Consider the following 27582-nt stretch of genomic DNA (forward strand, 5'->3'; position numbering starts at 1 on the left):
ATAAAGAAATTTTAACTGCTCTTACCCAAGAGCAACTGCAGTGTGAAAAAGCGAAAAAAGCTAATTATCATAAAGATACCCTAGGAACAGTAGCTTTATGCATAAAATTAGTTAAAAAACATAAAAAAACATTATTTCCTATCTTATTAACTTATTTACCCTAGTAAAAAAAAAATATCACTGCAAAACTTAATGTATGAGTAATTTTATATGGGTAATACAGAACCTCATGTCACTATATATAATGTATGGCTTTTTTAACTTATGTGATACTTAACAGTTGGAAAAAAAATTCACATGTTCAACATTATTTTCCATTCAATATACCCTCAGCTGCTGCAATTTCTGCCATTAGAGGTGGAAGATTTCCATCAACTTGAGGAGTACGCATATGTGGATGATTAGCAGCTGTTCTTCCAGGTATTAGCAGCTGATAAGTTTCAATACGAGGATTACCATCGACATCAACAAGAGCAGGTGGATACATTAAATGTGGTGCTGCTTGAGTTCGCTCATCTATGACAGTTATTTGCATCTTTTATGATAGGTCTATAGTCAGTACGAAAAAATTGTTCATAAAGAATATTAAGAAATTGTTTATCAGATCCAAATCCAACCAAAAGTTAGTGACCATGGCTGTCTGTTGCACTAATTGAAAATCCATCCGGAGAAAATTTGCAGTCAAATATTGCACCATGTCCTTGACCCTGAAGCATGTTGAAAAATAATTTTAACTTTTTAAACTTGTAAATATCCCATAGAATAATATTCCCATAATTGCCTGAAAATATAAAAAAAACAACTGTTTATTATCATAAGTTATACAAGAACAAAATATAAAAGTGTAGATGTAAAGAACATTATAAGCAATAATTAATCACCTACACTTTTTTTATTTTGATTCTACAAATAGTAAAAATTATTTTACAATTTTTAGTTTTTTTTTTTTTTTAAGAATAAAAACAATTTTATAAAAAATGAAAAAAAATTGTATGTACTTTTTGCTCTTGGAACAAATGCAAACACGTAGAAAACATCTCTAATAACAAAAATAGATTGAAAAAATGAATAGGAAAATAACAATAGTATACTACCTGTCTGCAGTAAAGTATTGTTACATTTAAAGAAAGAAATGATTTTTATGTTGATTCTAATATAACTTTGTTGAGTTGTTTGAAAAGAAAAATCAATTTGTTACTTTATATATGCTGTTTTTTGTTAAATATATATATATATATATATATATATTGGTTAAATATTGCAACAACAACAAAAAATTAAGCAACATCGCTAACAAATTTTTTTATAGAATGCTATTGGTATTTGCTTAAGGATAGGATCTTTCATTGGTTCAGAATTGATTTAATATAACGTGTGGTTTCTTGTAAAGTACGCATAGACGGCTATTGGCATTGCAGTCTGTCAAATCATGACGGAGTTGAACTTTTAAACAGTCATATTGGTAGAATCATGACTTTGTTCTTGTATTATATATCATTCTGATCAGCAATGCTATAAATTTAGTCTTGTGTACAATCACTTTCATTATAAACTAAAACAGTAAAATAGAGGTTTCTCTGGAAGTAATAATACTGTTTTATTAATTTTATTTAGAATAGGTATGCTCTTTATTTCATTGCTATTTTTGGTTTACTGTATAACTATTTATTGCATACATCTTAACAAGGGGATGCAAAGTTTGCAACCAATTTGAAACATTCATATTAATACAAGTAGTATAAGATTTCATTAGTAGTATTTTTGTCTGAAAAAGTATAAAATAGTATTATTGTAAAAATATGTTGAGACAATTAACGTTTAGCTCCACCTGCTTCAAAAAAAATGTATTAACATTTTGCTAATGTTTTGTTTTCTATTTTATATACAAAGCTATTTTGTTTAGCATGTTTAGTAAGATTTAGATTCTAGGTAATCTTTCACTATTGAAGCTGTGTTTAAACTATGCGGTAGTGGTGTAATGGTTAGGCACTTGCTTTATAAGCGAGAGGTTCCGAGTTTGATCTCTACCACGTCCCTGGTAGTACTGCGCTCAACTTGTCTCTCCGCGCAGTGGCCTTATTCGTCAAGGTTCATGTGTCGGAGTTATAGAGTTGAGAGAGGGTTATAACCACTATTAAGTAGCCTCCTCATCTGCAGTGACCTTCTCGGCCTTGAGGAGGTGGATAACAAAAAAACAAAAAACAAATTCTTTTTTTTGCAAAAATCACCATAATGTAGTGCTACAACAATGATCAGTTAAAAAGGAAAATGAACATAGAGCCCTCACTGCTGGTTCTAAAAATAAAAATTTGAATAAAATCATTTTATAGATAGTGGTTTCTTTTAAAATTATGCACAAACTTGTGATAAATTAAAACTATTGAGAGCATACAAATAATTTTTATTGTCTTAATAATAAACTTTTAAAATATTTTTCGATCCAAGTCCATTATAAATTTTTTTCTCACTTATGAGATTCTGATAAACCTTTAATAAACGGCAACAAAAAAAATCTTGCGAAAATTTTAAAAGAAAAGTTTTTAAATTCAATATAAATGATAAAAATTAAAACTTAAAGGGTAAAAAGCTAGCTCATTAATTAAACTAAATCATTTTATTGAAACTAAGTTTTAAGAACAAAATTAGTTTTTGTCTTGTGACAAAAAATAATTGTAAAAAAAAAATACAGCTGACTTGGGTTATCTTGAATACTTAATCTCGAATATTTTTTATAGTCCCATAGACAATAGGTACTCGTTTGGGTTTGAAATATCAAATTTTTTGATATTTCAAACAGTATTCTTGGTCCACGTGACATTTTCTTTTGTTATATCAAACCTTTCAACAATTTTTTTTCAAAAAATGATTTAAATGCAAAGCATTAAAAGACCTGGAGAAAGGGATGCCTAACAAAGTGGTTGCCCAAAAGGTGTCCCAAAGAATACAATATCAACCTGGATTAAAAATAAAAATAAATTATAAACTTTGTTGGAAAAAAATGGCACAAAATCTAAACTAAAGAAACTTCGTAGTGGTAATTTTGAAAATGTAGACAAGGCCAATATTCATGAGGTTTGTCGCAAAGATAATATTCATGAGGTTTGTCACAAAAAGAATTCAACAAGTACTAAACAATAGCACAATACTAAAAGAAAAGGCACTAAAATTCACAGAAGTATTGGGAGATTTGAATTTTAAAGCACCTGATTGTTGGTTTCATAATTAGAAAGAAAGGTCAGTTAAGTTTTGTCAAATCTTTTTCAATTTAAATATAAACAGATACACATGTACCAACATTAAATCTTTGAAATGTGTAATTAAAAATCAATTATTCTGTTTTTATCTGTTGGAACGGCATCAGTTTTAAAATAATCTCAGCCAAAAGTGCTTCCATAATAAATGATACAACCACTTCGCTGTAAATTTTCAGTTGTTTTTTGAAAATATTTTTGACTGTAACTTCACAGTCACTCCATGTTTCGCTAGATCTTTCTTCAACTCCATCTATTCGTAGATTATTGCGACGAGATCTATTCTCTAAATCGATTGTTTTTTTGTTTAAACTATTTAATTCCTTCCAAGAAAATATATGTCAGCGTTGAATCAACATTGAAAACCAGTCGCAGCGTATAAAAAGCGTTACTGCCACGAAAACAACGTGCTTTCAACATTGAATCAATATTTGTTTTTGTATACTAAATTGCGGTAAATTAAAACGTTGAATAAGCGTTGAAATTGTAACGTAATTTAGCTTCTCAAAAAAAAAAAACGCTTATTTAACGTGGAATCATCTTACGCAAAAAGCCACTTTAAAGACGTTTCAAAATTTATGCCTTATCAACGTTAAAATAAACCGCTCTTTAAGCGTAACATTTTTAACGTTGAATTAGCATATAAATTTCAACGAAAATTATCTTCTCAAAAAATCGCCTTTATTCAACGCTGAAAAAAAGTACGCACATAATCATTGTAAAAACGTCGCAAAGTTTAAAGTTGGACATAAGCTGCTTTTTCAACATATTTAAGCTATTAATGAAACAACGCTTATTCAACGTTATATATACCAACGTTGAAAATGTGTTAATTGAAAAACGTTGAAAAAGTGTTACTTTGCCAACGTTAATAAAACGTTGTTTTGACAACGTTGAGAAAGTGGCACATTGACAATAATTGTTTCACTATTTAGCCATTACAAAACTAATTTGCCGTAATGGAAAGGCAAGGAAAACTTATTAGAATGCATGCAGATAATATAAAGAAATTTTTAATAGAGTTATATTTTATAACCTATTTTTATTGCGACTAATTTTAAATTTTTGGATTTTGTATCAAATAGTATATAATATACATAAATCTCAGGATATATATGATTTACTCAAGTTATTTTTGTTGATGTTTTATGTATTTTAAGTTGACCATTTTAATAAAATGCTAAGTTGTTTTAATTATGTTATTTCTTACTTAGAAATAGTACTCAATTTTAATAAGATGCAGATGGAAAAGTAATATCAAAATAAGTAAAACATAATTAGTCAGACTAAAATTAGTCTGTTAACAGACTAAATTTTTTAATTTATTTGAAAAACTTTGACCACCTTACCTTAAGATTTTATACTCAAGTAATAACTACAATATAAAATCTTCCCCCAAAAATGAAAGTATGCATTATTAAGTTTTTTTTTCGTATAAAAACACGTTTGAATAAAGAAATTTATTTCCATTTTTTAAAAGAACTTCTCACTTTATCAAGAAAAGTATCAAGTCCTAATTATAGAGTTGTATATTTAATTCTAACATTTATTCTTTATCATATATTTTTATTGATGTATGTTTTTATTTTTTTTAATATATATTTATGCATAAAAATATATAAGGAGAAACTTATCAATATATTTAAAAGAAATAGATACCTTTTATATGTATACATAATATATATATATATATATATATATATATATATATATATATATATATATATATATATATATATATAAATATATATATATATATATATATATATATATATATATATATATATTATATATATATATATATATATATATATATATATATATATATATATATATATATATATATATATATATATATATATATATATATATATATATATATATATATATATATATATATATATATATATATATATATATATATATATATTTAAATATATATTATAAATATGAGGACAAAGTTCTGAAAACTATAAGGTATCGACTTTGTGTTCAAAGATATAATTGTTTTTATAACAATAAGTTAAAAATAACTTATGTTACTTTTGAATTATTGTTATAAAAATAAAAGAAATCAAATTAAAGTTTACTACTGATTTAAAAACGAAACGAGTTTGAAACCGAAAGTAATTTGTTTACAAAGTTTAATGCCTCTGTTTTTTAATTGTTTACGCATTCTTAATGGAATAAATTTTTTCAAGATGGCCAAATTTTTTGTTTGTTTTTTGTTTGTTTTTTTGTTTTTTTATTACAATATTTATGATACAGATACAAAAATATAAAGAAATAAATATAAAGAACGCGGATATTCAGAGAAGACCACCAGGTCTTGTCACAGAGAAACCGCTATTGAAAATATTAGAACTTTTTTTTTTTCTATTTTTTTAAATTTTTTAATGGTTATTTTCTTTTGTTATGGTGTTTACGGCTTGCATCTATCAAATTACTATGTCTTCCGACTATGAGCTGACTCATGCGAACAATGATGCCCATAGTTTACGAGATAAATCTAATTTGTCGAAAATAATTACTGAATCTTAATTTTCTCCATATTTATTATTCACTACATATCACTGAATATAATCAATATAATCCCATTTCCAGACTGAATATAATGTATTTCCAGATTGTTCAAAAAGTTGTGCAAAAGGAACCTAGATAGCCATACGATGGTTATCGCTGTGTGTTAAGCCAAATTACCAAATTTCCGTTTACGCTTCTGACAACAAAAAAAACACCAAGCCACACCAATATATATATATATATATATATATATATATATATATATATATATATATATATATATATATATATATATATATATATATATATATATATATATATATATATATATATTTTAATATTTTTGTATTACTTTTTTTTGTATTGTTTTTTTTTTTATTATTATTATTTTTTTCAATATTTTATTCTTGATTTTTATTACAAAATTAAATTTAATAATAACGGTATATAAAGTTCGTAATATAATATTAAAATTTAAAATTAAAATAAACATTATAATATTACAATATAAGATTTCTAAAACTTAAAAACTAAAACATGTTAAATAATTCACTAAAACTAAACATGTTAATTGCTTGTGGATATAAAAACAAACAAAAACATAAATAAAAAAGAATATACATTAAATATATACATATACTAATATAGATAAGGGATTTTCAAAAATTCAAAAGTAGATTAGTATATTTTCAGTTGAAAATATGAGTTTTTTAAGATTTTGTTTAAAAGAATCAAAATTACATTCTTGAGGAAAAATCTTTAGAGGTATTTAGAACTATACTATTCCATAAAAATGGTCCGCGAAATGAAATAAAAAATTTTCCAAAATTAGTGTGAGAAAGTGGTTGTCGAATTAAATTATCGTTCCGTTAAAATATATTTATTTCTACCTTTTTGTAAATATAAGTTACGAAAAGAAACGGGTGATAGGTGGGTCTTGCATTTATACATAAAAAAAAAAAAGAATATTAAAAACGTTAAACTCATATATATTGAGTGCTTTCATATCATATAAAAGAGGCTTGGCATGAGCAAAACAGTCCTTGAAATTTATAAGGCATGCAACATGCTTCTGTTGCCGATAGAGAGGTTTAAGTTTACTTTTATAAGTGCTACCCAAAGCAATGTTTGCATAGTTAATATGGCAATCAATTCGCAAATAATATAGTTGAATTAAGGTATGTTTATCAAGAATGTTTCTTATTTTGTATAAAATACAAAATAAGAAACACACTAAATTAATAACAACAGCAAACAAAAATAAAAACAATTAGCAAAACAGCACAAATAAAAACAAACTTTACGCATACGAAAAGACAAAACACAAAAAACGAAAAATGAAAATGCAAACACAAAAACTTCTAAAAAATAAAAAAAAAAATAATAATAATTTTTTGTTATTTTCGGCGAAAAAAAAGGTGTTAGAAAAGTTGGTACCGTAAACCGGGGTAACTTTGGCCAGCGGGGTAACTTTGGCCATTTTTAAAAATTTTAATTAAACATCTGTAACTTTTTAACATTTAAGTAACGTTTTACTATTTTTGTTTTATTTGTAAATACAATCTTTCTTGCTTAAATTTTGATATGAAGTTTGTTGCAAATGCTCTTTACTATAAGTAAAAAAGAATGAAATCTTGGTAAAACACAATCAAAAACTGTAAAACAGAATGTTGTCTGGGCAAAGATAAAAATGATAGCAAACAACTCAGTTTTACTTCTGTTTTAAAGACAAAGGTTTAGATAAAATTAAGTGAAAAGTTTTTGGCTCAAGTAACAACATTCTGATTTTTTTACAGGGTGGTCAAAGTTACCCCGGTTACCCGTTAGGTTTATACTCTTTTGGGGTAACTTTGGCCATGTAAATAATATTCATTTTAAAGTAGTTTGATCGTTATTTATTCTAACTATAATATTTTTTTGAAGCATGTTATCCGAATTGTTTATTTTGAAAAACAGTTTTTAGCATGAATGTATTTAAGAATTATTAAAAAAGTATATTTTCTTGTTAAACTATTTGTTGTTGTTGTTGCTAAATCATAATTTTGTTAACTTTATAACAAAATTAAAATTTAGAGACTCTTATTTTTATATTTATTTGCAATTTAATAAAATTATATTATAGTTTAATAAATTATTACATTGCAGTTTGCTTGTGTTGTTTATATTCACTTTTGTTTAAAGCATAATGCCTCGTAAATATAACAATCATAGTGTTGGAAAACGTGCATACAACACCTGTTCTAATACCATTCTTTTGAAAGAGTGTATAGGTGCAATTAATGAAGGTATGTCTATTCGTCAAGCCTCAAAAAGGTTTAGTATACCAAGAAGCACTATACATAATAAAATGAAGTCAAAGCATAAAAAATGCATTGGTGCACCAACCATATTTACTTATGATGAGGAGCAGCTGGTTATTTAAAATCGCAAAATTGTACTGTAAAAATATTTAAAAACAATATTCTTGGTGATGATTGGGTCTCAAGTTTTATGAAACGTTCACAGTTAACCCATAGAATAGCGTCAAATATTAAAAGAAAACGTGCAGCTATAAACAAAGAGCAATTAAAAATTCATTTTGACAATATTAGACTTGAGCTTGAAGGAGTTCCACCTTGTAACATTTGGAATTATGATGAAACAAATTTGCGTGATGACCCTGGAAATAAAAAAGTTGTTATGAAACGTGGAACTAAGTACCCTGAGAGAATAATGATTAGCAGTAAAGCTTTTTTCTCTGTAATGTTTTGTGGAAATGGTGTTGGAGAAATTCTTCCACCATACACAGTTTTTAAAAGCACACATTTATACGATTTATGGATAAAACATGGTCCAAAAAATTCTCGCTTTAATAAAACCCAATCTGGCTGGTTTGATGAAGTTACTTTTGAGGATTGGTTTTTTCGAACATTATTGCCATGCATCAAGAAACAAACTGGGAAAAAAGCATTAATAGGTAACAATCTCTCCTCCCATTTAAGTCATAAAGTTATTCATTCTTGTGAAAAACATAACATTAGATTCATATGCCTTCTGCCCAATTTAACCCATTTACTTCAACCTCTTGATGTTGCATTCTTTGCACCATTAAAAAAAACCTGGAGAAGTATACTTCTGGGTTGGAAACTTACTTCTCGTGGTAAAAAATATGCAACGTTACCAAAAGATTTCTCTAAGCTGCTGAATGATTTAATGACATCCATTAATGAATGTTCGAGAAAAAATTTAATGAGTGGATTTAGTGCTTGTGGTTTGGTGCCATTTAATCCTAATGTTGTGTATATCAAATTACCAAGTGAAAACGTCTTAAGTCCTCGTAAAGCTTTAGACCAGAGCCTTTTAGACATATTAAATGAAAAAAAAATGAAGGTGGTGATAAGAAAGATGTTACACAAAGTAAAAATAGAAATAAAAAAAATATATCCAAAAAAAGACTTAAAATTGAACCAGGAAAATCTATTTCTGTAGAATACAATAGTGAAACAGAAACAGCATCTGAAGGTGAACCAGTCTCTATTGAATTTATGATAGATTACTGAAGAGATGCCTAAATTTTTTTAAAAAAAACATAATTTATGTTACAAATTGTTTGTTTATGTTACAAATTGTTTGTGTTACAAATTGACGCAATTTGTGTTACAAGTTGTGTTATACAAGTTTTGTTACAAATTGAAATAAGTTGTGTTACAAAGAGTTTATGTTACAAATTGTTTGTACTCTCTTATTTTTTGCTTTTTCTGACATTTAATAAAAAAATAATTATTAATAATTATTAAAAAAATAATCAATAATTATTTATAAATAATTAATAAAGATTATTTTAGCTACTATTTTTTTGATTTATTTTTTTTTTTTGATTTTTTTTTTTTTATTAGGTTATATAAAGATTTGTGTTGCATGCTACGAAGAATACGTGATATTTACCAAATTACCGATGCCCCTTAGTATTGTTTCAACAGCCATCATAAGATGACATTTAATTTTAACTTTAGAGAAACATGTTTAATTTTTTTTAGTTGATTAAGGCGTCAACATTTGCTAACATTGGTCAATTTGAGGCGATTATTTTAGCAAAGATATTATTTTTTAAAAAACTAAAAAAAAACTTTTGCAAAAAAAAAATGTTTTTCTAATTCTTTCTTTTTATAAGTTAAATGTTAATATATGAGGCTATTGATTAATTGCATTGAGACGTTCTTGCTTCTCCACAACTTATTGTATTATATATTGTATTAGGAGTTTTGGAAATATATAAACTTAGAGACAAACTTCGAGAAAATCTACAACTTAAATATACTAAATTTTTAAAATACCTGCTGAATTAAAAATTGAAATGTGATTGACTGCCATGTTACTATTTAAGGGTTAGATTGTGATACTAGTCTTTTTTAGTAATATGGCTTATCATATTTATCCATATATATTATATATCATCATTATGCGTTTTAAATGTGTTGAAAAAATCAGGAGAAATGCCTCAGCGTCAAACAAGTCGTCATTCTTATATAATACATGGAATATGATAACTTTTTCAGCAGATTTATGTCTTCATTTTTTAGCAGAATTATGTTTAATGTCCTTATTTCGATTTTTTGAAAGCGTAACGTATTAATGTTATATATTTTGCAAAATTTTATTCCAAATGAATCCAAGTCTATTTATTGAAAGTAGTAGGAGCGCATGTAATTAAATAAAGAATTTTGAGAACCACCTTATTGTATGTTTTGATCCTTAATTTAACCATTAAAGAGAGGATTCTAACCTCTTTTTTTTACATCGTTTTAGTATTACCAAAATTATGAATAAGAGATCGTCCATAAAGTACGTACGCTCGGAGGGGAAGATGGGTTTGCAAATGGCGTATATGTGATGGGGGGATGGGGGCAGTGAGTAAATTGTAGAAATAAGGAGACACTAAATTAAAAACTGTCATAAAATGTTGAGTTGGTGGGTTAAAAGCGGAGGTACTTCTAGGAAGGCAGAGGGAACTCAAAAAAGCGTATGGCAAAATGCGGGGAAGGTGAGGCTGGAATAAAAGCCTTTGCACTTTATGAACAACCCCTAAGTGTAAGTGAATAAGTAATACCAAAAATATGAATAAAACAATGATTTTTAGATTTGTTCTTAAGTGCCAATTTAAAAATTATCAAAGCTAAAAAATTTTCAAAAAGTGCAGTTAAGTAGTTTGGCATTAGATACGTCCATTAATTTATCATGTAGATAAATTTAAAAATTTTTTTAAATGTATTTTAAACGCATATATTTATTTAAAAAAAGCTATTAAAAAATAAAATGTTCTTTAAACTGTGACTAATTAATGTAAATTATATTTGTAATGTAATTAATGTAAATTAATTTTTTTATTGTCAAATAAATGAAATTTAAATGAATGCAAATTTACTTTTTTCCTTCCTGTTTTCTTTTCTTTTTTCTTTTACTTGAATCTAGCTAACAAAATTACAACACCTTTACCAAAGGTACCTATACAAAACCCATTTAAAGAATTTTATTGCCTTGATATAAGAAGGCATTACTCGAAAGCAAAGTATACACTTTGATTTTTTTAATTATTATTATTGAAGTTTCTACTGAGAAGATACAAAAAAATTTTGATCCTTTTTAACTATAACGATAATTCGGTATAATATAATGAAAACTTTTTAAAGAATTTAATTTTATATATAAATAATCAAATAAATTAAATTGAAGAAACTTAAATTGGCGGGAAATATTTAGAAGTTTTGAAAATTTACAATCAAAATATTGCTAAATTATTATGTAAATATAGCTAAATCAAATTATTTTTAAGGTGCTTCACCATTAAATAAGTAAATCAGTTGATTTTTTTAAATTAAGTGAAAAATTGACAGAAGTCTTACAAAAAAAAAAAAAATACATATGTAAGCTCAAAAACATAAACTTTCTTTATTATTTTGGGTAACTATTGTTGTTTATTTAAAAATTAAATTCTATAGAAACGTTGCTAAGGGGCAATTTTCTTGAAGTAATTTTTGAAATTTGTACTTATTTACTGAAACAAATATTTTTAGCCTGGTGGCTAGTACAACCAATTATAAATTAATATTTATCTTTATTTTCATTTTTATTAAATATATTTATTTTATAAATCAATTTTTATTTTCATTTTATGAAAAAATGAAAAAATCGCTTTTTGTTCTCACAGTTTCTCAAATATTTTAAGATGTTGAAAATTTGAAATTTTTCCAAAAAATTTTAAAATGAGTATGACTACAATACGAACCTCAATCAAACATCGCACTAGATCACATCACATCTACTTGAATTTAATTTATTTTTAATTTAAAGTACTATTAATCTTAATTAATAATTTTTTCTTGACAGTAGTTTTTATAATCTTATTATCTTGAAGTAGAGAGGCAAGTTGGGCCAATAAAAAAACTCAATAACTATGTATTGCATGACAAAACATCTAATGAATGAAATGATTTTCAATCTAATCAATAAAATGATCATTTGAACTACTTAATTAATTAAGTAGTTAGAATGGTAACAATGCACAGCAAAGAGTGATTAGATAGCAATCGAGTATGATGCATGGGCATTTTTCTATTTTTAACCAAAAAAGTTAAAAATATTATTACTTTGCTTTGAAATTTTTATCTGCATCTCTAAAGAGCTAATATTTAACCAAATTATAGAACTTTTAATTATAATTAGTCTTTTTATCCGATATTCTGTTCTTTTTAAAACCTAACTAGTGTGTCATTTAGTCTAATAGGGGTAAGTTAAGCAGATTTGACAACAATTTAAATTTCTTGCTATTTAATTTTCTCTCATACGTCATTAAAGTATATAAATTCGTAACGGTTAGTTTTGGCTCCAAATCATGAAATCAAAGTTCTATACCAACTCTGGCCAGACAAGCAATATTGGTAAAGAAAAAGACATAAATTTTCTGGTTAAATGCTCTTACGTTATATGCTTTTTCACAGAGTGGTAGGGGAGACCGGGGCTAATTGGCCGCAGGGGTCAGTTGGCGAACTGCGTTTATCTTCAGAGCCTTTCATCAGAAAGTGACAAAAATTACACAGAACCTTCCTAAATGATTATTTCATCATTCACTATAGTATTGTCAGGATTCGCGCATGCGCATAGGAGATATTAGAATTTTTTGCGTTTTTTGGACAAAAACGTAACTTTTGGAACATCGCTTCCTTTTTACTTTACAAAAAAATAGTTGTATACTTGTAAAAGTTCCAATCACAATTGGTTTTCTATATCCAGTCAGACTTTTTTTCAAAGTTGCCTTTTTTCAGGATCTATAGACTGTTTATTGAAAAAAAGGCTTTCGGGGTAAGTTGACAAAATTTTCACGGAGTAAGTTGGCTCATAGCATTTGCGAAAAAGTTGGCTCATAGCATCTGGCGAAAAATAAATCTTGTTCAAGAATCATTTTTCCTCGGCTGCTTATATTGTCCACGCGACGAAAATGATCAAGTTCTTACTCAGTGTATCACATCGATCACTACCGCTCAACAGATACTGACTAATATAAACTGCTCTGCAATACTACTATATGGGGACTTCAATTTTAGCCATACATCTTATGAGTCTATCGAAAATAACGGCGGCATTGCAACTGTTGCTCACGTGAGAGGTGAGCGTCAAGGCGATATCAGGTTCTAGAAGTGCCTTAATGAATGTCACTTAACTCAGCTTATCACATTCCCAACCTACCGTTGTAGTCGACACGTCGAGCCAACTAGCGCACTCGATCTTAATATAACAAATGAGCCAGACCGTGTATTCTTCATTAAACAAGGCGATTCTCTTGGTAACACTCCAATGGGCCAAGCACACTGCTTCATCGAAGGTCAATTTGCTATTGCATGCCTCAAAAACTCGTCTACTTTGCGCTAAAACCTCAACTCATTTGGAGTCGAGCAAACTACGCAGCAATATCAGCACATAATGAAGCTGTTGAATGGGAAACAGTATTCACTGGACTAAATGTAAGCGATGAGTACCAGCTTCTAGCAAACGTTTATAATGAAGCCACTAGCCTACATATTCTGTCAACTACCACTCCCTTTACAGAAAGACAGGAGCAATGGGTAACACCAGAACTTATTGAGGCAGTCAAAGCTAAACGGACCTCTTGGGCCAAGTACATTAATGCAGGTCGAGATACGCACAAATTTTTCAAAATATCGCATCGCACTGCCTGCAAAAAAGTTAAAAAAATGGTCAAAGCTGGTAGGCAGAAGTACGAAGAGCTACTCGTCAGGGATTCCGAAAGCAACCCTAAACGCTTACATGCATATGTAAGAAGCAAGCAGACTGTCAGTAACAACATTACTTCGCTCCAAACAGTCAATAGCAACATCACAACCGATACCGGCGATATAAGCGCATCGTTAAATAACTATTTTCAATCAGTTTTTGTTTTAGAGCCCGAAGGTTCGATGCCAAGCATTGAAAGTTGTACTGAAGCAGTTTGTGTCATCGATCCAGCAAGTTTCTCTATCGACATAGTACAAAAATGTCTAAACAACCTTGATGAAAGAAAATCAACCGGCTACGATGGATTACATCCAATGGTTCTTAGTAAATGTTTAGCTACCTTTGCCAAGCCTCTTTCGCTTATCTATAAGTGCTCGATTGCAACTGGTGTAATTCGTAATCTTTGTAAACGACCTGCCGGACAGAATTACTCATCATATGAAACTGTTTGCCGACGACAGCAAAATAGTAGGGATATTTAAAAAGGAGTCGGACAACATCACTCTCTAAGATGACGTTGACAGAGCAGTGGAATAGTCACATATTTGGCTTTTACATTTCAACGTTGAGAAATGCAAAGTAATGCATGTTGGGAGCGGATGTAACAAGTCAACGTACAAATACTCAATGTCTAACGTCGACGGCACCCGTCGTCCTCTCAAAGAAACTGCAGTCGAAAGAGACCTCTGTGTGATGGTCTCGAATGACCTTAACGTCAGACCGCAAATAGAGTCAGCCGCATCAGCAGTAAATAGAATGCTAGGGCGACTCAAAAAAACACTTTGCAGTCGCAGTTTTTATTCATGGCGCACTCTGTATCTTACTTACATTTGCCCCCATCTTGAGTTTGCTGTACAAGCCTGGTTTAACCAGGCTTGTACAGCAAACTCAAGATGGGGGCATTTAAAATCACCGCATTTAAAATCAGTCATTGCCATTCTCGAGCAAGTCCAACATCGAGCAACAAAAACAATATTGACTATTAAATATCTCACCTATGAAGATCGACTCCAACGGCTCGGTTTAACAACTCTTGAAGAACGCGGCAAAAGAGCAGATCTTGTACAGAGTATTTTAAATCACTCGTAAACTCGAGCTTGTTATTTTGGTCGTCCGGCAAAAAATTTCAAAAAGTAAAGATAAGTATATAATAAGAGGCCATAAACATAAACTATAACGTCAGATAGAAAAAAACTGTGAGGAGCGATATAACTTTTTTTCAAATAGAACTGTCGCCCCATGGAATGCGCATTCGCAAGAAGCAGTGAACGCTCAATCCATCAACGCTTTCAAAAACAACATAAGAAAGTAACTTTGTAGATACAACTGCTGCTTTGTCTTTAGCGTCTGTATCTATATGTTCGTCAGCATAGAGGGGCCTGGTGTAGCACCTCTTCATCAAATTATAAATAGATTATTGTATTTGTATTTGATCACTGAATAATAATAATAAATAATAAATTTACTATGGAAAAAATACATTTTTATAAAATTAATTTTTTTTTTTTTAATTTTCAACAGTATTGAAAAAATTTATTCTTAAAAAAAAATAAAAAAATAAAATATTTTTAAGTTTCTTTTTCACAGATATAAAGTGGGATGTCTGACCACGTGGTATGTACTGTTTTGACTGTTATACGGACTTATATTTGGTACCAGTTAGAAGTAATATTAATTTTTGGGATAAAATTGTTGCCCAAAGTAGTAAAAAAATTTCTATTTATTTTGCACTGAATAGTACATTAATAATCATTTTTATAGTTTGCGCCAACTTACCCCGTGGTGAGTTGGCGCAATTTTTTTTTTTTTTTTGAGGGCCTGGAAAGGCTCCATGAATTTTTTTTGGTGAATGAATGCAAGTTTTATAAGTTACCCAAATTTATATTCTTAAAGACTTCACTTTAATATTTTCAAAAAAATGTGCTGTTAGGGCTACGGAGCTCATAGTGTAAAAACCGAGCCAACTAGCCACGGTCTTCCCTATTTTGTCACAAGACGTGAGGACTTCTTGAAACACTTTAAGTACCACACAAATATAAAAGATTTATAAACTATAGACACGCTTACTTACGCTTAGGTTTTATATCATGCATAATCGTTTATCCATTGATACCCTGTTGAGGCTGGTTGATCAGCCCGGTAAACTTTAGGCAATGTCTTTTCAATCAAATGAGATAAAAGTACTTTTAAAAAAATAATATTTCTCAGAATAAACTATATTTCTAAAAGGAAAAATTTATTTAAACCCAAAGCACGGATCATCATCTTTCTTAGATTTAGTAAAAAAAACTTGACATTAACGTGCCATAAAGATTGTTTAAACTCTTAAGCAACCGAGAGTCAAAAAAAATGATTAAACTTACTCGAGTTATTGATTTTTATGAAAAACCGTATTCAAAGGAAATTTAAAAATACTGCGAGTTACATAAAGTTCAAGGGTTACATTTATAGGGATTTTACAGTAATCAGTGGAGTACACTGGATTTTAATATGTTTGAGTTTTGACACTTACAAGCATTGTGCAAACTCCAAACTTTTGTATGTTTATGCTTATATCTAAAAATAATGGAAATATTTGGAGTGATTGGACCTTGGGAACAAAAAAACCCTAATTTTTGGGCCCACCCAGCCCTTAACGTGGGAGCAACAAGTTTATAAAATATTTTCTTTACTATTTTTTTCTAAATTTATATTCATCAACAAATTTCAAATTTCATGCAATAATCTCTTATTTTTCAAAAACTATGACCATATAAAGTTTTAACCCCCCCAATTTGAGGGGGCTGTAAAAATTGCAGGGTCATAAAAGCTGAACAGTAAGATATTAATGCATGACGCTTGAAATTTATAGATGAATATGAATTTAGATAAAAATAGTAAAGAAAATATTTTATAAACTCGTAGTTCCCACGTTAAGGGCTGGGTGAGCCCAAAAGTTAGGGTTTTTTTTGTTCCCAAGCTCCAATCACCCCAATTCTTTGCAAAACATTCTTTTTTGATATAAGCATAAACATACAAAAGTTTGGAGTTTGCACAATGCTTGTAAGTGTCAAAACTTACAAGCATTGTGCAGATAAGTGTCAAAACTCAAACATTTAAAAATCCAGTGCACACCGCTGGTAATACTATATTAAAATGGTTTTTAAATAAGACATTAAGGACTTTTTAAAAAAGAGTAAACTTGATCTATCACAGAGTACCGTGAAAAAGCATTTAACCAGGAAGTGCACGCCTTCTTTCATGTCGGTGTCGCAAGATTGTTTAGCCAGAGCTAACATCAAACCTCTTGAGTGTGCGCCATAACTCTACCCACTGCGCCACGGCCACTGTTGTATGAGCTTTTTTTTCTTATCTAGACTAAAAAGTTCTTAAATTGATTAAGTATAGAAAGTAAGTAATTTTAAAAAATGTTTTACAACTAATATTATTGGAAGTCCATCATTCATTCAATATTGTACAATACTCGGATAATGAATAAATATTTTTCTTAATTTTTTTTTTGTACCTCATAATCTTCAACGACGGTAGTAGTGTAGTAATAGAGCGCTTGCATCATTAGCTTGAAGTTCCAAGTTTAATCCATACCACGTCTTTGAAAACACCGCGCTCAATTTTTTTATTTTTTTATTATTATTATTATTATTTGCCATATATTAAAATTTACAATGAAATAAATCGTGTTAATAAATAAGAGAGCTGGAGCAGGCAGAAGACATAAACTGTCTTATCATCGAGCCTCATTTACATTGAAAAAATTGTCAGTTTATATACAAAAATGAAAAGTAGCTAAGTAAGAACTTAGTTTTAAATTAGCTTTTGGTACAATAAAGTTGTTAATTAAGAATTTAGTAGGATACCTGTGCGAGATTTCACTAAAGAAAGACTGAAATACAATAGGAGAAAGCCCATGTTTTATTTTAAACATGAATTGTAGAACTTGGTGTATATTGAGTTTATAGATTCTTAGGGCACCAAGCTTCCTTAAAAGAGATTCGCAATGAAAAGTTCTGTGTGCGTCAAATACAGTCGTGCATGCGTGTTTTTGCTTATTATAAATTTTTTTAAATTTACTATAACTAGCACTACCCCATATAATATTACAGTAAGAGATAAAACTATGAATAAATGAAAAGTAGATTTTTTTCAAGGAAGCAGTGTTTAGATATGGTGTAGTTTTGTATAATATGGAAATATTTATTGAGATTTTATTTTCTATGTATTCTATATGTGGTTTCCATGACAAATTTTCATCTAGTATTACTCCTAAAAAAATTAGCGATTGGTTCCCTTTTATTAAATATTTTATTGATTAAAAGATTACGTAATTTTAAAGGAGCCTTTACTAAGTTTGAAGACTAAAATAAATTTAGTTTTTTCTACATTTAAAGATGGCCTATGACTTGTAAACCACTCGTTTATTTTAAATAGTTCTTCATTCAATATATTAAAAAGAACTTTTATGTTTTTGTTGGAATAAAAAAGGTTGGAGTCGTCTGCAAACAATATAACATTTAAAATATTTGATGCTAAGTACAAATCATTTATATACAATAAAAATAATAACGGTCCTAAGATTGAACTTTGGGGCACACCATATGTAATGTGTTTTTCTTTTTAAATTTTTTTATAAGTAATACATTGTGACCTGTTCGCCAGGTAATCTTCAAACCAAAGTAAGTTTTTATTTTAAACTCCATTGAGTTCCAGTTTTTTCAATAAGTATCTTATGGTTAACAGTGTCAAAGGCTTTTTACAGATCAATAAAAACTAAAGGTAAAATAGTCACTATTGAACGGATCTGATACGTGATTAATTAGTTCGATTACCGCATGGTTAGTTGAATTATATTTTTAAACCCATAAAACTATAAAAATTTATTAAGCAAAGTTGTTGGTTTTTTCCAACAACTTTGCTTAATAAATTTTTATAGTTTTAGTAGTTTTTTCATTTTTATATGTTTTATGCCTTAAATTTTTAACATTAAGTTATTGTTTTTTCTTAGACAATTTTGTTAGTCCTTTGGTCATCCAGTGGTTTAAAAGAGACATGGATTTTATAATTATTTTTCTAACAGAAAATGCTATGTCATACTGTTTACAGAATTGTACTAAAAATATTTCATATGCATTATTGACTTTATGGGACTGTAAAATAAGATTCAAATCGATATTTTCTGAAAAGTTCGAAAATACAATAATGAGTTTTCAGTGATCTGTAGCTTTAAAATTGTTGAGTTCAAGAGGAAATTATTTTAGGTAATGTTATCAGTAATTAAGAATATTGGAAAGTGATCTGTTAAATCAGTTTTGATTATGCTCGTTCCTAAACGACAGTTTTGAAAATTGTTAGTAACTATATTATTAAGTAATGACGATGTGGTCTTAGTTATTCTCGTTGACTTATTTATTGTTGGTATTAAGCTGTATTTTGTTCGTCAAGGTTTGTGTTTTGGAGTTAAAAGAGTTGAGAGTTTGTAATAATATCAACATTAACATCAGAAGTCTACATAAAAATTTTGAAAACTTAAAACTTCTCTTGGATGAAATAAAACACAAGTTTAGCATTATTTGCATAACAGAAACGTGGTGCAAATACTACTAACAAAATTTACATTTTAAATTAATTAATTACACGTCAATTCATCAACTGCGGAAAAAATATTGTGGCGGAGGCGTAAGTATTTTTGTTTGCAATTCAATTAACTATGTCCCACGTTATGACCTATGCATTAATGAAACAGATTGTGAGTCATTATGCATTGAAATTGTTAATACTACTTATAGGAAACCAGCTGGCAATTTAAAAGTGTTTAAAACTCTTTTAAATACATTTTTAACTAAAGTCAACAAAGAACGAAAGCATATATGCATAGTCGGAGACATTAATTTGGACTTGATGAGACATGCTTCAAATAACATTAAATATTTTATAGATACCCTTCTTCAAAATAATGTTATTCCAACAATAAATAAGCCAACCAGAATAACTAATAATAAGAAGCGTTCTTTAAGAACGTTCCAAACCTATAACTAAACGGGTAAGCATAAGATAATGTTCAAACAAGCAGAAGAAGTTGTCTAAAACTATGATATTTGTACCTAGTTTAAGGTATTCAAAAAACGATTACTTTATATAGATCATGAGTTTTGTTGTGGTTACTTCTTGGTAGTTCGAACATTTTGTTAAAAGCTTATTTAGTCAGCTTTAAGAGAGTAATTTATTTTGATTATAGCTTTTAAAAGTTAAATTACATTTCACAATTTTCTCTTTCTAACGCAAAGACGCCATTTTGACTTGCCGTTGAAATAATTTTACTCCTAAGACTGTACCACGATTTTAAACTTTGTTCTCCAGCTAGTCTATTATAAATCCTTGCTTCAATGTCGTCAGTATAATAAAACAAGTTCAATTTTTTTTTTCTTTTCTGTTTGGTCTCCACCAAGTTATTAAAACTATAATTCTTTGGTAGTTTTTTTAAATTTATTTATTGCTGTTTAACAATAAATAATCGACATACATATATACAAGAAAGAAAAAATATGTCCGTTTATACAATAACTTTATAAAATAAAGAATTAAACAGACGGGTGTATTGTCACCTTCATCTTTTTTGATGAAGGTGGCGTATTGTCACCTTTATCAAAAAAGATGAAGGTGACAATACGTCATCACAATTTTTTTATAGAACAATCTTTTCATATTTTTTCAATAGAACGTAAATATTAATTTAAATACCCTAATGGGCATAAAACTGTTGCGCAGATCAGTAAATCAAATAAAAATAAAAAAAAAATGAAAAATTAAAATCAGATAACTTCAGAGTTATTCAAGAACAATTAAATCTCAAATTTTAAAAATTTCTTTTTTGATTAGAATCTTAAATGAGTTTAGTGACTTTGCCAATATTTTTTGATAAATACTCCATATATTTGGTCATTGGTATGCTATGCTATATTCAGTATATTTATTAAAGCTTTGAGGAAGCTTATATGTGTTACTTATATTTGCTCCTAATGGTAGTTTTCATTTCTATTTATTTAAAACGTGTTAATAAAGTTTTCTGGAAAGAGGTTATTGTTGAATCAATATTCAAAAGTTAAATAAAGTTAAAAAAAAAAAAAAAGAAATTTAGTTCAAAAATATTCATCATTTTCATATCTTTCATTAAAGGTTTAGTATGTTCACGCATATTTTTAGAGTAAATGATTCTTTTTAATATAAACAAAGCAAAGCCAGTTGCTATGCGTATCACCAAGTAAATTTATTTTACAGCTCATTAATAAAAACAATTTTTTTACTTTTTTTAAAATCTTATTACCTTTATTTTTTTACTACTTCTTCTGACACCGCTGTTATCTTGGCTCCCGGGGCACCTATGTCCCTTTTGCACCTCACTATCGGCGGCCCTACTTATAGTCAACCCAGGGATGATGTTAAAGAGCTTGATATCAGAATCTAAATTTTAGTTAACTGAGGTAAAAGAGTTAAAAAACTCTAATGGTTCTTTTCTAAATCTATTTAGTTAAACATTAAACATTTTCTACATACTAAGTATGTCTCATACTACATTTTCTTGTCGATTTCAGTATACTTCCGGTTTTTTAGTTAAAAAATCTAGTGATGGGTTGCTCAATATCGTGATTTTTAAAGATCTTTTTTCTTTATAATACCAGACGTATAGAACAACTTGAAAGTTACAATTTCCTGAAAAAGTACACTTCATTAACTAGCGTATTACGATGTCAGAAACTTTATTTTATATTGTAAATGAAAACATTCTTTTCATAATATATATGAAGAGTTAATTGATAAAATGCAGTCCACTAATAGTACTTCTATTTAACTCAAACTATTTACTATATTAATACATAATGTTTTTGATTTCAATAGTATTCTCAAATATTAAACATTTAAATATTATATTGTAAGTTTGTATATATGTATATATATGTTTGTATATATACCTACGTATCTGGAAAAATACATTTTATTCTTAGCAACCGACAAGAATTGAAATGAATTACAACATTTCAAGGCTTTTGTTTGCTTGCTCATCTTTTACATTTTCACAAATTTTTCATCAAACTTAAATCTAGCGATAACGCTGGTAATCTATTTGTCTACTACCCTTATATTCCGATTTTTTTATCGAACTCAAATCTAGCGATTGCGCATGCAATCTATTTGCCTACTGCCAATAGTTGGAAATATTCTTTTTGCGATAGAATGTTTTAAATTGTTGTCACGCTGAAACATCTTAGAAATAGCATGTTATCCTCAGCAAATGAAAACATTCTTTATCAAAGCATTTTAACATAACTTTCAGCTTTCAAGTGAAAAGGAGAAATACGAGAAGATGACGAGCAACTTCCCCATAACATGTTTCCGACTCCAAATTTTACTTTTTTTTTTTTTGTCAAATGTGAGTCAAACTCTTAAAGCTAGTATATCTCAATATACTATTTGCCACTGTTTCAGCGGTTAAATTCCTAAGAGCTCCGCCGAAGTAAAATGTGACTTAATAATACCCTAAGTTGAAATAGTAGTATGATATTTTTTCCTTTTATAAAAACAAGTTATGTTACTGTTTTTATGCCTCATAAAAGACTTCTAAAACTTGAACGTTATGGGATTTCGGTACATTGCACAGTGAGCCAGAATAGCAAATTTTGAAAGAGAGTTAATAACTAATTATACATCAGGTCTTAATTTACTAAACTTGGAATGAGTAATAATATGAGCTCTGCGCTTCTTATAAAAGTCATGCTTTTATTTTGGTTACATATTAATTTATTACAGCTCAAAATGACCTTAACATTCATTAGTGTGGTTAAGTACCTTTTAGATGTTGAAGTGTAGTAAAATAGCAAGTAATACTGTTGTTATACGAAAATTATTTAAAAATTAGTTCTCCATAGCAATCAATAAATATTTCATAAGAAGTATGGATCTCATTTTAATACACACGTCTAATATAGTGAACATAGTGCGAATAATAAACTGTTAAAATAACACTAATGTAAAAATAAATTGTTGATATGCAAAATTAGATAACATAGCAACCAAGTTATTGTTAATGTGTAGCCTGAATAGATCTAATTAGGACCATAAAATATAGTGTCTTGATTTACATGTTAAAGTACACTATATGGCTATTCATTTGCTGCCCTAACCGACACCAAAAATGATGCATTTAGTTTGGCATATTTAAAAAACATATTTAACTATTATGTAACGTCTATTCTTATATTTATTTATGACAGCTTAAATTATAACAGTGGCTAAATACTATCTTATAAATGTTAAAACTTGTAATAAAATAGCACTCAATCCTGTTGTTATACAAAAATAAAAAAACTGTGTAACAATGTGATTAGGAATTATTTAACAATAAATATAATAAAATAACTCCAGAAATTTAATTAGATATATATTTAGAACATTGTATATTATCCTTAGACAAAATTTTGACTTTTGTCCATAGCTGGCCTACTGTATAAAATAAATTAAAGCATTTTTGTGTTATATAAAATAAATTAAAACATTTCTAAAAACTTAGAAGACAAAGAGCTATCGTGGGAGAATATGTCTTATCTTGGATGAATATTTAGTAGTGTGTCGCTGAGCTCTGTTATTGGCTTTTTACTATTTTTTATTTACAATTATGCCTTTTAACTTTGTAAATATTTCAAAAATGTATGCCGGTGATCTGTAACAAGTTTTAACCTTTTTTAAAAAAATCTAGAGAAAGCTATCAACTGGTCTGATGAATGTTACTAATCAGTAAGAGGTCATCAATTAAAATATATTCGTAAAATAACTAACTTTTTGACTAAGTATTTTTAAATTTTTGACTATCTACTGATTTGGGTGTATCAAAAAAAAATTTTCACATTTTATAAAGTCAGTTGAGGCCAAAAATAAACGAAAAAATAAGTTTGCTGTCAAAAAGTTATATCTGTAAAATTTGAAAAAACTCAGTTTTTTAAAAATATATGTCCTCCACGTCAATATTTGATTAATTTATAAGGAATGTTTTCCACAAGATTTAGAATTTGTTTTAATAAACCTATTTATGATCTTTATGATGAACCATCATTAGGTTGATACAGGCTAATATAAGATAACTTTTTTAAAAGCATATTTAATCTATGAAACAGACCCGATTATGCTTATGCAAAAAATATCTAGAGGCTCAGAAATATGCTTAAGTTTACATATCGAGAAGCTGAATAAGTGCAACTTTCATTAGTGCGAACTGGCATAAGTGCAAAGCAGTTGCAAAAACTAGCCTTAGTGGGAACTGGCATAAATGCAAAATATTTAAATACAGTGGTGGCTCAAAAAATTAGAGCCACCATAAAATTTCCACATTTTTAAGGTCTTGGTGCCAAAATCACTGATTTTGGCATACATCGAATTTCTAAATCAATTGGTTCATGAACATTTAGGTATTTTAGAAAAAAAAAGGTGATAACTTTTATATTTTTTATTTCAAAAAAAAAAAAACTTATATACTTTAACATCTACATTGACATCAAAATTTTGTATGACCACTTTTTCTATTGGATTTAGGTCTGGTGAATTTCCTGGCCAGGGTAAAACAGTAATTTTTTTGTTGTCTAAATACTTAGATACGCTTTTTGCTTTATGGCATGGAGCCGAATAATGTTGGAAAATCAATTTTCCATCTTGAAATCACTCCTTTGCCTGAGGTATGAGGCGTTTCTCGAGAACTTTAATGTACTCATATAGGCGCATCGTATTTTGTACAATATACAGTCTTCCTGTTCCCTGGCCACTTATAACAGACCACACCATTATTTTGATTGGGTATTTTACTCTTTGTACCAAACAGTCGTCATTAAACTTCTCGCTTTCTCTTCTTCTTACGAAACTGGTTTTATCCATCATGATCTCTATAGTGGATTCGTCTGAGAAGCAAACCTTAAAAGTCAAAGTTATAAAAATTAAAAAAAACACCTTTTTTTTAATAAATAGCAATAATATGTAAAAGATTTCAGTTTATTAGAATGATTTTTTTCAAATATATCTTTTTCCAATCATCAACAGTAATGTGTAAATGATTTTTTGCCCATTGTAGGCGCTTTTCTTTCATAGCTTCAGTGAGCTTGGGTCTAATTGCAGGTCTACAAGCTTTGAAGCCCTGTTCTGCCAATCTTCTCCAAAGAGTCCCCAAAGAAATTGATATTCCTTGTTCATTAAGGATTCCTTTAAGGAATTTTCTCCAATTTTCCAACACTATATCTCTTATATTTCTCTCTGTACGTGGGGTTGTCACTCAATGTCTGCCACAGTTTTTCCTTAAACAATTACAATTTAACTACAAACAATTTGGTATTTCAAATACGTATTTTATAAAGAATTTAGGGCGGCTCTAATTTTTTGAGCCACAACTGTATGTACAAATTGCCATAATGAGAATCCAATCCAGTGTTTTTAAATTCTTTTGGCACACTTATGCCAGTTTTTTTAAACTTATTTGACACACATATGCCAGTTCACACATATGTAAATTTATACTATTTAGATCTATACCAATGTTTGCAAGTTCTTTCAGCGCACTTTTGGCAATTTGCACGTATGCCAGTTTGCACTTATGCCAGTTTTTGCAACTGCCTAATAACTATGCGAAAAATTAGCCTATATCAGCTTTTATCACCTTAATGATGATTCAACTTAAAGATAAATTTCTTTTGGCACACCTTTGCCAATGCGCACTAATGCTATTTTTTGTTACTGCTTTGAACTTATGCCAGTTCGTACTTATGCAAGTTCGCACTAATGCCATTTGCACTTATGCTTATTTGCACTTATGAAATTCTCATCTATTCAGTCGAAACCTTGTGAGTCTTGAGGGCAAGAAAAATAACACTATTTTTTATACTTATACAGATTACCCTAATTAAATAGTTCCCATAAAACAAATACGAACCTGAACTCAAGAATTAATAAATTTGTACTCAAAAACATGCGTTATTTAGTGTAAGGATCAACAATATGCTTACCATTTGTTTATTTTTTAACAAAACCTGAGCTTATTTATGTTTATAAATATAGCAAAATGTAAAATGCCAATCGTTTTCAGTCAATTTAAAAAAAAAATTTGTCTTCGTCAAATAAAAGTGTTAATTTAGTTACAAGGTGTTTGATCATACTTTTGAAACATATGCTCCATACATATTTGTTGTCATGCTACATGCGTTTTATATATAGCTAAAAGTTAAAACTAAATTTAGCATATGATATAATTATTTAAAAAACAATTAAATGAATAAATGAATTTAAGTATATTGTATAATCCAATAATTCAAAGTATTTTTTACCTTGAATAATTATTTACTTTTCGAGATGAAAAAAATCTCATGCTGATCACCATGAAGAATCTTAAAAGGATTAGACAAAGAAGCAGTGTCACAATATTTTTTTTGACTCGATAATTCCTAAAATCCGTCATTTTTTTCTAAAAAAAGCATTTTTTTTAATGAAGTTTTAAAGATGGAAATTTTTTTTTTTTACACGCAAATAAAAATATTTTTGGTACTTTTAGTCATGTTTTTAGACGTGTAAAAAATACATTAATATGTTTTATTACGTGTTACGTATTATATTTTAAACGTCCTAAACACATCTTGCGCTCACTGGGTATATCTAAAAGGGATTAAAGAATATCTTGAAAGAATTAATGTTACTTGAGGATTTGTCGTAAACAACAGAAATAGTCAATAAAAGAAGAAAAAAGGCATTGAATGAGACCTTAAAGGATTATTTTAAGGTCGCCGCTAAGTTCAGAACTCACAAAAAGTTTGGACGCCATCTTATTGAAAGTTAACTAGAAATACTATTAAGTATTCAAATTTATATTCGCAAAGCTGCTGCAGATGACAAACGAAGATGCGAGACTTTATGAACAGTTAATTCTGTTGATGAGTTGACAGAAGCTTGAAAAAAAAGCAGGCTTTATAGTTTGCAGTTTAACAATCAAATATCATTTTAATCCAAAAATTTACAGACTCTAGATGACAAGAAATATTTCACTATTTCGAAGATGGCAAGAAATATTTCATTACTGTTTCTATAAAACTCATTAGGGCAAACAAAGATTTTTTTAAAAAAATTCCTGATACAAAACTGAAGGAACTGGATTCATTCTTAGGATCAGCAGTAGATGTTTTAGTAAGGAAAAATGATAAAAAATGTGCCAGTTGGTCTCCCAGCAGTAACTTTACAAGCTCCTATCATGCAAATAGAATATAAACTAATATCTGATCACAATTTTGTCATCAACGCCATATACTTACCCTATCAATGTATGCTGGGCTAAAACGGATAAAGATGGATTGGGCGCAACACACATTTCAATAAGATCAGTAAACATTTAAAATTTATTGCCTAATCTCATCAAAGAGATGTAAAGTTAAATAAACTACCACTATTTTGAGACATTACTTTAGATTAATAACACAAAACAAATTCTTATGATGCTTACTGATGTAAGACTTGATTAAAACTCCAGGTATCA

General features: G+C 28.5%; 1 protein-coding gene across 1 annotated transcript; it reads left to right on the forward strand.

Moving 5' to 3' along the window:
- Positions 1 to 8264: 8264 nt before the first annotated feature.
- Positions 8265 to 9242, forward strand: LOC136078785 (uncharacterized). Its single transcript, XM_065794593.1, has one exon. It carries the CDS (start codon positions 8265 to 8267, stop codon positions 9240 to 9242), a length of 978 nt encoding a protein of 325 aa, XP_065650665.1.
- The last annotated feature ends 18340 nt before the right edge of the window (positions 9243 to 27582 follow it).

This window comes from Hydra vulgaris, chromosome 03, assembly GCF_038396675.1.
Source record: "Hydra vulgaris chromosome 03, alternate assembly HydraT2T_AEP".
In the NCBI taxonomy this organism is placed as follows: Eukaryota; Metazoa; Cnidaria; class Hydrozoa; order Anthoathecata; family Hydridae; genus Hydra; species Hydra vulgaris.

Coding starts and splice junctions, on each gene's coding strand:
- LOC136078785 (XM_065794593.1), top strand. CDS start 8,265: ATGAAACGTTCACAGTTAACCCATAGAATAGCGTCAAATATTAAAAGA.